At 44.6% G+C, this 14,864-nt stretch overlaps 3 protein-coding genes across 7 annotated transcripts; 1 reads left to right on the forward strand and 2 right to left on the reverse strand.

Annotated features, from left to right (window-relative positions):
• Nucleotides 1-212: 212 nt before the first annotated feature.
• LOC100839098 (SWR1-complex protein 3) lies at nucleotides 213-4,586 on the reverse strand. Of its 3 annotated transcripts, none has more exons than XM_010235410.3 (7): nucleotides 4,274-4,582; nucleotides 4,092-4,167; nucleotides 3,364-3,422; nucleotides 2,656-3,270; nucleotides 2,180-2,400; nucleotides 1,180-1,377; nucleotides 213-1,066 (listed from the first exon to the last, which is right to left on the reverse strand). In XM_010235410.3, exons 1-7 carry the CDS (start codon nucleotides 4,520-4,522, stop codon nucleotides 778-780), a joined length of 1,707 nt encoding a protein of 568 aa, XP_010233712.1. In that variant the 5' UTR covers nucleotides 4,523-4,582; the 3' UTR covers nucleotides 213-777. The 3 variants fall into 3 exon arrangements, with proteins under 3 accessions (XP_010233712.1, XP_003570818.2, XP_014756425.1); XM_003570770.4 differs by having other exon boundaries at nucleotides 1,180-1,380; nucleotides 4,274-4,580; XM_014900939.2 differs by lacking the exons at nucleotides 213-1,066; nucleotides 1,180-1,377 and adding an exon at nucleotides 1,388-1,555 and having other exon boundaries at nucleotides 4,274-4,586.
• Nucleotides 3,209-14,373, forward strand: LOC100839707 (probable serine/threonine-protein kinase PIX13). Of its 3 annotated transcripts, none has more exons than XM_014900940.2 (6): nucleotides 3,209-3,342; nucleotides 11,755-12,125; nucleotides 12,742-12,877; nucleotides 13,086-13,222; nucleotides 13,387-13,510; nucleotides 13,621-14,373. In XM_014900940.2, the coding sequence occupies exons 2-6, from the start codon at nucleotides 11,760-11,762 to the stop codon at nucleotides 14,079-14,081; spliced, it is 1,224 nt and encodes a 407-aa protein (XP_014756426.1). In that variant the 5' UTR covers nucleotides 3,209-3,342; nucleotides 11,755-11,759; the 3' UTR covers nucleotides 14,082-14,373. The 3 variants fall into 3 exon arrangements, with proteins under 3 accessions (XP_014756426.1, XP_010233714.1, XP_024316487.1); XM_010235412.3 differs by lacking the exon at nucleotides 3,209-3,342 and adding an exon at nucleotides 10,810-11,104; XM_024460719.1 differs by lacking the exon at nucleotides 3,209-3,342 and adding an exon at nucleotides 11,194-11,215.
• On the reverse strand, nucleotides 4,803-7,680 carry LOC100839405 (pentatricopeptide repeat-containing protein At2g01860). The gene is made up of 2 exons (XM_014900941.2): nucleotides 5,832-7,680; nucleotides 4,803-5,279 (listed from the first exon to the last, which is right to left on the reverse strand). Exon 1 carries the CDS (start codon nucleotides 7,300-7,302, stop codon nucleotides 5,866-5,868), a length of 1,437 nt encoding a protein of 478 aa, XP_014756427.1. The 5' UTR covers nucleotides 7,303-7,680; the 3' UTR covers nucleotides 4,803-5,279; nucleotides 5,832-5,865.
• Nucleotides 14,374-14,864: the final 491 nt, after the last annotated feature.

Consider the following 14,864-nt stretch of genomic DNA (forward strand, 5'->3'; position numbering starts at 1 on the left):
GCCCTCTGTAGGCCTGGGCGCTGTTTGTCATGCGTTGTGTAGAAGAACTGAATGCTGTGTAAGATACTCTGTGTTTCATTTTCAATGAGAACGGAACTGGGCGTGGCCTTTGGCTCTAAAATTTCTGTCCAAAATTGATGGACCGCCAATACCGATTGAGTCTTTTATACTCCCGGATCGCAAAATAAAAAACAGAAAAAAAAACAAGAGCGGATTAAATGCCATCTGATTAATACTCTCCGTCTCATACTCCCTCCATTCCTTGAAGATTGGCATACTAGTTTTTATTAAGTCAAGGCTTTGACCACAAATTAGTATGTTAAAGTGTAGTTTATATGACATGAAATCACAAGTATCATGAAGTACTTTTGATAACGAATCTAACGATACTAATTTCATGTCATATAAACCACACCTTACACCTTGACATAGTAATTTGTAATCAAAGGCTTGTCTTAATGAAAGCTAATGTGTCAATTTTTAAGGAACAAAAGGAGTATTAAGTGACTCAAAATTGCTCAAATATGGATGTATTTATGCCTAACAAGCGTCTAGATACATGTACTAGAAAGTCACTTAATATGGGATGGAGGAGCAGTTACTAACACGAAGACATCCATAGATATCCATCTTAATCACACAGAGAGAGAAGCGGCGGCGGCCGGCTAGCGATGATCAGATCCGAGTTTGCATTCGGCGAAGAGATTTGTTCATCAGAGGGGTGGCTTGGCTTCCGCCCAATACCCAGGAGGAAAACCTTTTCTTCTTCCCCTCTTCTTAATGAACCTGGGCTTCTCCTCTTTTCCAACTATACCAACTCCTTGCCCTTGGTCTTCCCCTCTTCTTAGGTAGTGTTTGGTTAAGTGGTTCCACTATTTGTTTGGTTTGGAAGATGGGCTTCTCCTCCTTTCCAACTTCTCCTCCTCTTTGACCTTGATGCGATCTTTGTCCGCCAGGAACTGGTCTCCACTTGGTCTTCACCTCGATCCGATTCTTGTTGAACCGACGGACGAGATCGGGGTGCCCATCCAACACACACTCCATGGTCGAGGCCACCGAGTCAATGCTGCAAAAACGAACAACAGGACAGCACAACTTATATAACTAAAAACCTTACGCACGACTCAAAAAAGACGAGGAATCGGTACATGGATGGTTGTAGAGGCGCGAGTCACGTACCGGGGCTTCTTGTGCCTGAAGGTGTGCAAGAAGTCGATGAACCTCTTGTGCCTGTCAGGTCGGTCCGCCAAAATGTCATTCACGTCGCTGACGAACAGAGCCCAGTTGCCAGTAGATTTCATAGTGCTCTGACCGTTGCGGTACTTCCGTAACGAGCATTTCATAGTGCTCTGACCTTTCCAGATCCTCTCGTCCTCCCTTCTTCACAAGCAAACAAGGACACCATCAGAATACCACAAGGAGGTTTAAACTGGATCTGCCACAGCTTGTACTCATCAACTTTTTTTTAGAGAAAGGGGCACAAACGTGCACCATTAATGAAACCGATCGACAAAAAAGGTTCGGAGCTTCTCCAGAAATTCTGGTAAGGGGAAGTCTGAAGAAGAAGAAACTGCAATTATTACAAAAACCTCAACTGTTTTTTTTAATAAGCTACTACTTATTATCTTCTCTCTTTGTAGACTTCTGACAGTTCTGAGAGAGCTAGTCATTGTGACTTAGGCTTACTAAATGTTTTTTTTTTTGACTCGCAAATTCTCCTACTCTTGGAATAAGTGGGTTTATTTTTGCCTGATCTTTATGAATTTCAGTTCAATACAGGTTGGGATGACAAAATCAAGTGCATCCACAAGGCAGGTGCTATTTTCTCGTCATCCTATATACATATACAAGCCATCCCCACTAGGTATTTTTTGTACACATGCAACCATTTGGTACCATCCTTAGATATTGCTTTAACTTTGTCGATGTCTAGAGAGTAAATAATCTGGAGTATTATACATTTCATTCTATGCTTCCAATTATTGATTACTTTCTCGATGTTAACTAAATTCCCTCAACAACGTGCGGGGCATCATCTAGTTACTCAAGTTTGTAACTTTGTATTAACCTGACTCTCATAATAAAATTCGCACCCATTCATATTTAATGTTACATGCATGATCCACGTTCTACAAACCAATCAAAAGCATAAATTTTGCGGTGTTAGTCGAGGATTTACCTATTCTGCTCATCAACATCCTCACTGCCATCATCACTTCCACTCTGCTCATTACCATCCTCATCAGTTCCACTCTGCTCATCACTATCCTCATCAGTTCCACTCTGCTCATCACCATCCTCATCAGTTCCAATCAGCTCATCATCCTTATCACCTCCACTCTGCTCATCACCATCCTCATCATGTCCACTCTGCTCATCACCATCGCCACCATTTCCACTCTGCTTATCATCATCCTCATCAGTTCCAAACAGCTCATGATAACACAGCTTGGGGTAATCAATTAAAATGCAAGTAGTGAACTTGGATATTGCACATTTGGTCAATGAAAATTGATCAAGCAAGTCTACTTAGTAGACACAGCATTGCCCATGGACTATATATGTATGGCAAGACAGGGTTACTAAACAAAGAGCACACGGGGAAAACAATCTACAGTGTGAGCCCGGCCATATACTTGGAAATGAAATACTTACATTTGATAACGAAGAGGCATACTTGGGCTTCTTACTAGTCTCAGCTTGCCCATGTTTTTCTGCCATTTCTATTTCAGATGCAAAATCTTCTTCTATCATAGTTCTAGGACAACTATTTTTCGATTCTGTCCATACAGCTGGACCTTCATTCCTAGATCTTTTATGTGTCTCACTGATATCCTTGTTACGCTTTGGAATAGTCTCAGGGAGCCCACCTTTGAGTCTTTCGATTTCATCATCTTTCTCCTTGACCAATAACTGTAGATAATCTATCTTCTCTTTCGCACTAACAGCTTTTGCTCGCAATCTGCTAATCTCATCATCCTTCTTTTCGGCCAACACTTGAAGCTCATTTATGTTCTGTTGAAGCTTTTGTGCTGACTCAGTAGCTTGTGCTGCCTCCAGTTTCTTCAGGAGCGCGGCGAAGTCCTGCTCCATTATGCTCATCTGGTCACACACAAAATCCCTTTCTGAGAGCAGTGCAGAAACTTCCTTGTCCTTTTTTGAGCTCAGGATCTCATAAGCTTGCTTTAGCTTTCTTAGCTCTGTACCTAAATTGCTTGCAATGTCATGCTCTGCAGTATTTTGACTGAGATTTGCACAACTTTCCGATTCCTTCAGTCATGCAAAACAAAGATCATGAAAACCAATGAGATGGACAAGGCCACAAGCTTGATGGCATGTGAGGTATGCAACTTAGGTAAGTACCTTAAAGTTGGGGTTTTTTGCAGAAGTTCCGGGATCACCCAAGCCACAATCTCTGAGCTCTGAATTGAGCAGAGAACGCGATGATTATCAATAGCATCGTAAATTCATAGATATTAGGTGCTTTGTTCTAACAGTTATCTTCATCTAACAAAAACGAAGGCAAATATGTTATTCAGTTAAGAAAAAAGTTACTTTTCGTCCTAAATGTCTTTATTGGTGGAAAATAAAAAGAAAAAACTAAACTTTCCAAATCATTCAGTCCCTCTTTTTAAGTGTTATTTCAGTATAATACATCAGGACCTGTTATTCCAGTGTTTTTCTTCATTGAAATATGTACACTACATCAAGAAATTGCTACATGTTAAATAAACAGCCTGGACAGCTCATTTGATCTGATCTTCAGAAATTTCATTATTGCCGGCATTGCAACAAACAGTAAATGAGGTATAGAAAGTACTTGCCAACAACCAGTACATTACTGTCAACATTCACAAGAACTGTAATAGAGAAGAGGAACAAAACAAGCCATCAAATCCATCTTCATTTCACTCTGTGATGTGGGTTTGGAAGGTTTATAGTTCTTTTCACACCAACGAGAACATTTAAGTAGAGAAGAGTAAACTCTGGTGAAAGTTCATGGTAGAAAAGTGGACTTGTTATTTTTCTTTCTTTGCATCTCAAGCAGCACAAATCTGAAATAGGGAAAAGCGTGGGGAGGGCTTGTTTACCATCGAGCTTCCGATTAGCCCCGAGAATCAGCTCCAGGTAGGCCGCCTCCCACCTCCCCCTCCTGCTCGCGTCCGCCTTTCCTCCCGCAAAGGCAACAACAGTAGCTAGCATCAGCAAGAGCTAGCCCGAGAGAAATCCAGAGAGGGGATGGGAGCATTGCAATCGAGAGATGAATCGTCACCTGGTGCGCTTCCTGCAGCTTCGTCCTGGCACCAGCGGCTTCCGCCCGCAGCCTGCCGACCTCGGCGTCCTTCTCTCGCGCCGCCGCTTGCAGCTCCTCCACGCGCCGCTGGAGCTTCAGCATGGCCTCCCCGGTCTCGCGCTGGGCCTTGCTGGCCGTCTCCAGGCGCGCGCGTCGGCGGCGAGCGCCTCGGCTCGCGCCTGGCTCTTGCTCAGCATCGCCTCCACCCGGTCGTAGATGGACTGCCATTCCGGACGCCCGCCGCCCTCACCGCCGCCGCCGTCCCCCATGGATTCGACCCCGAGGTGGGAGAAAGAGAGTGGTGGGCTTTTATTGCTCTCCTGGGTTGGTTGGGCTTGTAAAGGCCTCTCAGCCCACTAATGCTATTTTTCTTTACCAAACTCAGCCCACTAATGATATATGGCCCCAGCTTTCCTCCGGCATCCTCTCTCTAAAAAAAAGCTTTCCTCCAGCAATAGCATCCATATTTTACTCATCCCTAAAAAAAAGAGCTTTCCAGCTTTCCGCAAGATCGTTTGAAAAAAAAATCTTCTCATCAAAGATGTTCAAACAGCACAGATGAAAAAAAGAAGAAAAGGAGATCAAACAGCAACATTAACATTACAGATTAACTTTGTCTAGGAAAGAAAACGCCAATGCTGTTGTCAGGCAGTGGAATGAACTGGAAGTAGATGCTGCTGCCAAGTGCCAACGGAGGCTTCTCAACTGAAAAGAAGCCTGAAGCAAATTGTAGCATGTAAAGTCTTCCATTATCTTAGCACCATCATCATCTGGCCAATATGAGAGTCTCTTCCATTATCATTTATTCAGAGGCCATGACAGCATATTTTCCCTCTTTATTATCAATCTCAGGACAATTACAACATATACTGTAGACTTCCATCCCAAAAGAGAGTGCATCCTTCTGGACTTGAGTTCAGATTTTTCATGTGCTTACCATAGGGTTTTCATGAACAGTACAAGCTTCAGAAAGATTCTGCCATTACTACAAAATTTGCAAAACAGGGTTAGCCTGTTAATGCAAAGTAAGCCTATTACATAAATGCGTCCTACTCGAATAGTATTCAGAAGAACAGTTCAGCTCATCTTAAGAAGAATAAACATGATCAAATGCTCACTACTTGCCAAGTTTCAAGCATCCCCTAATCTTAACCTCACCAAAGTCTGAATGCTCCAAGCTATTTAGAACAGTTCAGCTCATCTTAAGAAGAATGAACATGATCAGATGCTCATTACTTGCCAATTTTCATGCAGACTCTTAACCTCAACAAATTCTGAATACTCCAAGTTATTTGTTCAGGTCAGTTCTGATAGCTATCACCAATTAAAGGATCTATAAGCACATTGTTCATGAGTTTGTAACAAGACCAGAAAAAAACATGAAAATCACAACCACTGGCAAATTTAAATTATCCAGTCACACGGGTTAAAGCAGTTCAGGCGAATCCCTTTTCAGTATGAAGCATCACAACTACACCCTTCTAGCATGGAATCGCCAACAACAACGAAAATAAAGAAGTCAAGTTGTGGTAATTACACAATCGCCAATGGACTTTTACTTTTCCAGGGGTTCAAGGATGTCCACCTCCCATCTCAGACAAGCTTGAAACAAGCCTCTTGTCCAGCATAACGCCGGTTGACTCAGCCTCCCTGATCAGCTGCCGGCACTTTGCCATCCTCCCCGCAGCGGCATAGCCTTCAATCAAATTACAGTACATGTCACTGGTCGGAACAAACCCATCGTCCTTTAACCTCGACAGGTACCGAAAAGCCCTTTCTGGATCATGCAATTCCACACACAGCTTGACGACGACCCGATAAGCAGGCAAGTCAAGAAGGCAGTTTGCCTGCTCCATTTCCCACACCAGGGCCAGAGCATCCCGGTGCCTCCCATCTCGAGAGCGGCTATGGATCACGGTCGTGTACATCACCACGGTGGGGTTCCTGCCAGATTCCCTGAACCAGCTGAACAGGCTCTCTACAGCTGTGTACCGCCTGAGCTTTATGCAGACCTTCATGACAGCCGTGCAGTCCTGCGGACGCAGGTCAAAGTCCGGCCTCTCACCGAGCTCATCAAGCAGTGCAGCGGCGAGCCCGTAGCCTTCAGGCGTCCGGGCAGCTTCCAGAATCAGCTTTGCGTAGATGCTCGGGTGCAACGTCCTCTTGTTTATCTTGGCGAGTTCGAGGACCTTGCGTGCGAGGCCTACTTTGCCTGCCCTGATGAACCCGCTTGCCATGGCTTCAAGGACAACACGGCTTGCCGTGGGAACGCAATCCTCAAGCGCAGATTCCATCCTCAGCTCGTCGAAGCGCGCCAAAACCTCGACGGTGGAAGCGAGGATCCGGTCATTGGGGAACAGTGGCACGGCCGTCTGCTTCTGTGCCCAGCACAATGTCTGGAGCGCCCTCTCGGGGAGTCCCATGTGCCCGAGTTCCCGGATGGTCATCGACAACGACCCTTTCCGGAGGAAAGGAGCCCACCGGTCGAGCACGATGGCCACATCAGACTCCGGCCTAAGCGCCGAGATCTCCCGTGCAATCCCAACAAGGACCTCAGGGTTCTTGCGCACCCGGTCGCTGTACGAAGAGCGTGAAGCAAGCCGGATGTGCTGCTTCGGGGCTGGAGCGACCGGCAGCCTCGTCTTGTGGGCCAACGGCAGAGGGAGAGGCCGCAGCGTCACCGGGTTCGGCGGCTTCAGCGGCTTCTGACGCATTGGACGGTCGAATAGCGCAGAGATGGCTTCCATCTCATCTTTGCTCCATCCTAAAGGCAAAGCTTCCTCCTTACCACCATCCTCAGCAGCAACACTATCTCCATAGGTCCGCTCATGGTACTCCGCTTCCTCCAGCTCCGCAGCGAAACCCCGATCCGTAGACCCCGTGCAAGAAACCCTAGCTCCCTGCCGAGAATGGCCGTAGCTTCCGCGGAGCCACCTGGCTCCTGTCTTCACCGGTACCGGGCAAACCGCCGCCGGTAGAGCAGGGAATGGCCGGCTCACCACGGACATGGCAGCAAACAACTCTATCTTCTTCTGTTTTCACCCTGGTGGGGGAGCTACCTGCGCACCGCGTGGCAGGAAGGAACCACCCCGACGTCACCGGGCACTGGAGAGCCGGCGAGGCAATTCGGCAAACACCTCGCGTGCCAAACAGCTCTAGCACCCCTGCTTCCCGTCCCCCTCACGTGCAAGGCCGTACACCACCGCTCCGCCCGAGCGCAGCCTTGGCTCGACGGAGACTCTCTGCTCGCCGCTTTGGAACCACCGGCCTGAGCGAGGCCGCCGGCGTGTGTCTAATCGGGAAATCCTACCCGCAAAAAAAAAAAAAGTTGGGGAAATCTTTCCGGTGGTGTACAAGCAGAGAGCGCAAACGCGATGCGAATAGGCGATGCGCTCGGTCGGGCCTTGGGCTGAAGAGTCTGGCCTCTGTTTTGTGGGGCTCGGGCGCTCGGCTTCGATTCCTAACGAGTGGGCCGAGTGGGCTCTCTCTGCTTCGGTTTTGACCCAATGGGCCGGATCCCGGGTGGGCTGCCGTTCGTTCCGAGTTCCGACCACTGTGCAACACGGTTTGGTCTGGTCAACGGGCGGCTGATCAAACCGTGCTGCACAATTAACTGAGCTTAGTTTCAATTTCGGAAGAGGATGGATGAGTGAGTATCTGTCTGCACCTGCGTGAAAAAGACAAAAAAATTACTTCTTGCCAAATTTTTTCTCTGAAAAGAAAGTTTTATTTATACTTGCCACATGACAGATTTACTTGGGTGCCATGGGATTTGTTTTCCCCGGGGCGAAAAATGATCTTCTTTCCAGCTACTGCATCCGTACAATGGTTTCCAAATTATTCTACTACTACTCCGTGACACTCTTTTAATTTTGGAAATTTATTTATGGTTCATCTCCCGGAGCCGTTTGGTTACTTCTACTAATAAGCTGGGTCCAGCTCCAGCATGCACATGCCCATCAAAATCAACTCATTGCACTGATTTTGTCTGGGCTGAGATGCAGTAGCTGGTTCTGTGAGCAGGAGCTTTCACCCATAACCAAAGAAAAGCATATAAACAGTGTTCTGTACTGACAGATTTCCATTAAAAAAATACATCGGTATCAACGCAATTAATTAATTTTACCCCTTCTTATCTATCTATAATAAACATTTTACAACCAATTTTAACTTAGACCTCCATTGCATGGTGACAAAACCTTCTTAGAGATCGATGGTCAACAAAACACGCTGAAATTTTGATGGCTGTTGCAGATCTGTTGGCGCGTCGCTTTCCTTAATTTCCTTGGTGCAGTTTTCCTCTTCTCTTCTCTGAAAGTTGCCAGCTTCCTTCCTTCCGTATTCTTCTTCAGGCAATTTCTAGCCAGGCTCTTTACAAGCTTGCCGGCCGGCCGGACTCACAGTTACCAATCCATACTACGTACTCAATTTAGTCTCTGAAAACTGCTACCATCATGCATCAATCTCTCATCAGATTTCATGATGTTGATGGATCAATAAGTACCTTAATTTAGCCGGCCGGCAGCTTAATCTAATTGCCTTAATTTTCCCAGCCTCGCCAAAATTTCGCAGCAGGTTCTTTGTTTTTCTGCACAAGGAAACAAAGAATCTAGAGAGCCAGATTGATTAATGAACTATTTCTGATTTCATCAGTGAAGAAGCAATTACCAGGACGTGTTCAGGAAAACGGCTCGACCTTAAATTTCCTTTTGTATGCAGGACGCTTTTTGACTCTCTCTTTTTCCCCTTCAGAAATCATCATCAGGAAGCATATTTAGATCGAATCTCTTGTCATAATTGATCTAATTTCTTGGCCAATCGCAATAGCAAAAGTGCAAAAGGAGGGGGGAAAAGTGTCAAGTTGGCATTTTCTTAGCACTAACTAGTACTTGTATATTTGTTTATCCGCAGTGGTTTGATGCATCAGCAGATTGTAGTTGGACCAGATTTCCATGCATATCTAAGTTAGGCTCATTGCTTTAATTAAGGTTTTGTCAACTCACCCATGGATGTATATATAGTATACCAAAATTAGCAATATAGCCAGCGTGCCTTCATTTGGTAGGCCTGCCATCACATTTCACCGCTTAACATGTGCTCAATAATGTAATGCACGGATGCTAATTAATTTGCTAGTGGTGGTCATATTATACCATATCTTAATTAGCCAGATCAAGGACGAAGAACTTTGCCGATTAATTAATCACTTCTCCACTTTCATATCTGGTCTTGTGCTAGACTGCTAGTGCTAGATAGTAGAACTGATCAAATCTTTCTTCTACAGGAAATCTGCATGTGAACACATCTGGGAGAAATTCTAGTCATGGTCATATGTATAGAACAGCAAAACAGTTCATCTCTTGTTTGGTAATTAATTTATTGATTGATTGAAACTTTAAAAGGAATATATTCGAATCAACTCTTAAAGCGTAACTGAAGTCATGAAACTAAGATGACTTCCTACAAACGAAGCTTAATTACTCAAGTCAAAGTTGATGCCCATGTAATTAAGCACAAGTTGTCCTGAAAACTGCATCTTTTTTTTCTTTTACAGGAAATCTGCATGTGAACACATCTGAGTGAAATATTAGCTAGTCGTGATCATCTGGTTTATCATGAAAACGTGGTTTTAGATTGGTCTAAAACTTGACCAAAGACCAACTGAAAGCATGTACAGTTACTTGGAGTTCGACACTTTCTTTTCTGATGACTAGTACAGATTAAACAGAGTACTTTGACACATTCAGGCACCACCAATAACTGCTATGTTGCCATTGTCAACACCTCCAATTCCAAAGATCTCATGCATGAATCTTGCTAATTAATCTCAGAAATATATAACCCCAAATATTATATCCCTGCATGCCCTTCAAGGGGCCGGAAAAAGGACATGCAAGAACATATGTAAAAGAACTGCAAACCATTCATCTCTTGTTTGGTAATTAATCGATTAATTAAGTAACTAAAAGGAACCCTAGTTAGGCTGCTAGCTTGCCTGGTCAAACAAACAAACATACAAATTACTAACCACCGGCCCCTGGACCAAGTCTAGCCACACCCAACAAACCCCAAGTCAATGGAAACTAGTAATGGTGTGTGGTGTGTTCTCTTGTACACATCTTTTGCCTCTCAACACAGAATCACTGCCCTTTTCCTCTTGGAACAGTAACCTAGCCATATATAAATATCATTATACGCACATTTCCAAAATTTTATTTTGGGGGAACTAGCTTTATAAATTTCTTTTTATAAACACTTTCAACATGCACAAAGTAAAACTGACCATTCAGTATATACAAACCACTGGTTAATTAGTACCACTACACACCATGTACATCTGTCCAGATGAAAAATATACATATACCTTCACTTTGACAATTGACATGTTTAGCTGCTGAATGAAGTTCATGGAAAATACTCCTAAAGTAAACACGCAGTTTCAGTTTGCTTCTTTCTCTTTTGATGACAAGTTTCAGCTTGCTTTCATTCAGTTTAAAGGAAGCAGAACAGAAAAGAACAAAGCGGAGACTTTTTTGTGCAGCTTCTCTTGCTCTTCCTCCTCCTCCTACTCTGCTCCCTGCAGCACTCCAGCTTCAGTCTCCGCTTTACTTATCAAGCCACCCTTGACTTCTCTTCCCATTCCCCTCCCCACTTCCTCCTCCTCTTTGTTCTCTCCACCGCAAGCCACCATCTGCCTCTTCCTTCCTTCAATCCCCGGTTCCTCCTTGGCTGCGGTAAGATCGATGGGGAACATCTGCGGCGGCGCGGGGAGGGCGCATGTGGCGGTGGATTACAGGCCGTCTAGCCCAGGTGAGGAGGAATCCCGGCGCTGAACCAACAACTTCATTTGGTTTCTTCTTCCCCTTCTTGTCCGTGGTTCTTCGCGCGATCTTTCCGATCCCTTGGATCCTGCGCGCCGGGGTATGTCGTTGTCTGTCGACCTTGGCTTGGCTCCTTGCTGTGCAGAAACGCCACCATGGTTGTCTTTTTTGCGAAGAAGAATATACCTTTTCAATTTAGTTGATCTTGATTCTGAGTTCTTCCAGCTCATGAGTATCTTTGTTTCTGTCAGTCATCATGTAATTGCTTAGGGGTCAGCCAGGGTGGTAGCAAAAGAACCGGGACAGGGGCTTAATTTCCTGGTTTCAGAATTTCTTTGTTTCCGGCAGTAAAGAAACAAGGGAATTAACTGAACTATCATCAGAGCATAGTTTTCCAAGCTAATTTTGTGTGTGTTTTCGAGTTCAAGAGTTACTTTTACTTTCTCTGATGTTACATCTATTGGAGTAGTAGATCGAAATTTGTCACGGCAAACTGGTTGCTGTTCATGCAGTCCAAACTGTTTCCAAGAAAGGGGAGAAAAAGACAACACAATTTAGCTGATCTCTCTATGTTCTTCGCAAAATTCTCCTGTAATTAAATTCAGTGCTCCAGGTTGCTGATTGTTTTGTAATTTACAGGGACAATGAACTCCAAGACAAGCGGCAGTATCACCACCAGCAACAGCACAACAGGGAAGCTCTCCTCTGGAGGCAGCAGCTTCATGGCGTCTGCGGGCAGCGGCGGCACAAACAGTGCATTCGACGAAGGGGGCTTCCTTGAGGGTCAGATCCTGGAGGCGCCAAACCTCCGGACATTCACATTCCTTGAGCTCCGGACAGCTACCAAGAACTTCAGGCCGGATAGTGTCCTTGGGGAGGGTGGGTTTGGGAGGGTGTACAAAGGGTGGGTGGATGAGAAGACGATGAACCCGGCTAAGAGTGGTACCGGCATGGTTGTTGCTGTCAAGAAGCTCAACTCGGAGAGCATGCAGGGATATGAGGAATGGCAGGTAAAATCTGGTCATTTTGTTTAAATAAATCTTGAATTTTCTAATGCCAAGTTGATGGGTATGAACATGAGAATCTTGGCAAGCTGTGAGGGTTTGACTTGGTTTTGTTTGGTCTTGGTGGTAACGGTGATCAGCACATGTGGAAGAACTGCAATGTGTTTATCTATGTACTATTAGCTGAGGGACATTAGTGGTCAGGTTTTAGAAAAGCACGACCATTTTGAAGGTTTCCCTGGTCATTACATGCTTATAGAGTTATGATTCTTTATGCTCTGTTCAACTTCTGAAGTTCTGATGACCTGGTTGTCAGTTTTGTTAAATCTTAATGCGACAGCATTATATTGGCAGTGCCATTTGACTAATGCTGACTAGAACTATATTGTTGGCAAGTTCTATGATAAGCTGTTCACAATTGCTGACCAGAAATATCCAATGATCCACATGTTTATCACAATGCAGTTGCTTCTCTTTGTTTGGTCAGCTCTGGTATTTACAAAATATTACTATTGGGCTAACAGATTTGACTCAATGCTCTTAGTTTAGTCTAACAGTCATCACTTCTAAAGGTTGCTGCAACTACCATATCTAATGGACATTTTTGATTGTCAACTTGCAGTCGGAGATAAACTTTCTGGGAAGGCTGTCTCACCCAAACCTAGTAAAGCTATTGGGCTACTGCTGGGAGGACAAGGAGCTACTGCTTGTTTATGAGTTCATGGCCAAAGGGAGCTTAGAAAACCATCTTTTCAGAAGTGAGTTATAACTGCCGATAATTTGTTCCATCCTTTCTTCTAGATATTATACTGATAAAAGATAGGTTCATGACTTTGCTCATGCTTGCTGCATTCTTTTCTCTGCTATACTTCTGTAGTATTAAACAGATGATGTCATAAGTTTTATTGGGCAGCTAATTGACTTTAAAGATTACTGATATTGGAACCTATTGCATTTGTTTTTCAGGAGGATGTGCTCCACTATCATGGGAACTGAGGTTGAAGATAGCCATTGGTGCAGCTCGAGGACTTGCATTCTTGCATGCATCAGAGAAGCAAGTTATCTACCGTGACTTCAAGGCTTCCAATATTCTTCTAGATGCAGTAAGCTTTCTACTATGCAATGTACCTTATGGCTGTGTGCATCAATCGATGCAGAGGCCGGGGGTAATCCCTCCTTTTCGGGAAAAAAGAAGAAAAAAAAAGCAATGTACCTTCTAGCTACTATCTGTTCATCAACGTCAAATGCTGACATCGTTCTTTGGCAGAACTATAACGCGAAGCTCTCTGATTTTGGGCTTGCTAAGCTTGGACCAACTGGTAGCAACTCGCATATCACGACCAGGGTCATGGGCACCTATGGATATGCAGCTCCGGAATACGTAGCCACTGGTATGTGTCCATTGCACTCATTCGTACCGTATCTTCACTTTAAGTTTCTATTTGTGGTTGATTCTTAGCTGTTGATGATTGGCTCATTACATACTCTGAACCATGTTTAGGCCATCTATATGTCAAGAGTGACGTTTACGGTTTCGGAGTTGTGATGCTGGAGATGCTGACCGGTCAGCGAGCGCTGGACCCCAACCGTCCCAACGGACAACTCAGCCTCGTCGACTGGGCGAAGCCTTACCTGAATGACCGGAGAAAGCTGGCTCGTATCATGGACACTCGGTTCGAGGGCCAGTACAACTCGAAGCAAGCCCTCCAGTCGGCACAGCTGACAATGATCTGCCTCGCTGCTGAGCCCAGGAGCAGGCCCTCGATGAAGGAGGTCCTGGAGACACTCGAGCAGATCGAAGCGATGAAGAGCCGAGCAAGGGAGGCGAGAGGAGGAAGCGGGTCGTCGAGAGACCGCGGCCATGGCCGCGGCACCGCGCAGCACCGGTCATCGCCACGCACCAGCGATGGACGCCGTGGGCCGTCGAGAGCCGCTAACGGCCACGCCACGAAGGCGCGGTGATAATAATGCCCGGCACCGGAGCTGACGACGACGATGACATTCTTCCTTGTACATGGCCTAATTAAAATTATTTTTTTGTCTGATGCTGGTGTTTGAGCTTGTGATCCACGGTGAGTGTAAAAGATACTCCTATATAGCAACAAAATTCAGAGTTATCTGATAAATTGTATGCTGTATCAATGTAGAAATTGTAGAGGGAATAATTCTTCAGAGTTCCTGCACCACCTGTTCATTCGTTTTGCGCTGCGTTGGATAATAGATGCTACCAGTACTACCATGGTTTGTTTGTTAATTTTGATGGGTATATATAATTTCTATCCATAGAATTGGCTCTATGAATTTACTAATAATTTAGTTAATTTGCAGAATTCGTTCATTGGTGATATATCCTTTTTTTTTCTGGATTTCTATGTGAATGACAGACTAAATTTTGGCGACTTGTTCCAAGTTGCAACAATTGAAGAAGGAACAGGCGCAAAATTATATCACTAGAAATTAAAGTTCTAGAAATGAATGTCAACACGGTTGCAAGAAATTCCGTGGAAGTAAGAGCTATCCAAGAAAAATAAATAAATTCATGGAGTGCATGCCAACAACCTACAAGGTGTGATGGGATGCTGCAACTTGTTGTTGGCACTTGTTGTGAACCCTATTAAAAAGTTTGGCCGCCCATTTTGATTTTTGTTGAAGTCAAAGCAAGCAAAGCAACCAACCAACCAACCAACAAAGGAATAAATAAATAAATAAATAAATAAATAAATAAATAAATAAATAAATAAAGGT

This window comes from Brachypodium distachyon, chromosome 3 (genome assembly GCF_000005505.3).
Source record: "Brachypodium distachyon strain Bd21 chromosome 3, Brachypodium_distachyon_v3.0, whole genome shotgun sequence".
Classification (NCBI taxonomy): domain Eukaryota; kingdom Viridiplantae; phylum Streptophyta; class Magnoliopsida; order Poales; family Poaceae; genus Brachypodium; species Brachypodium distachyon.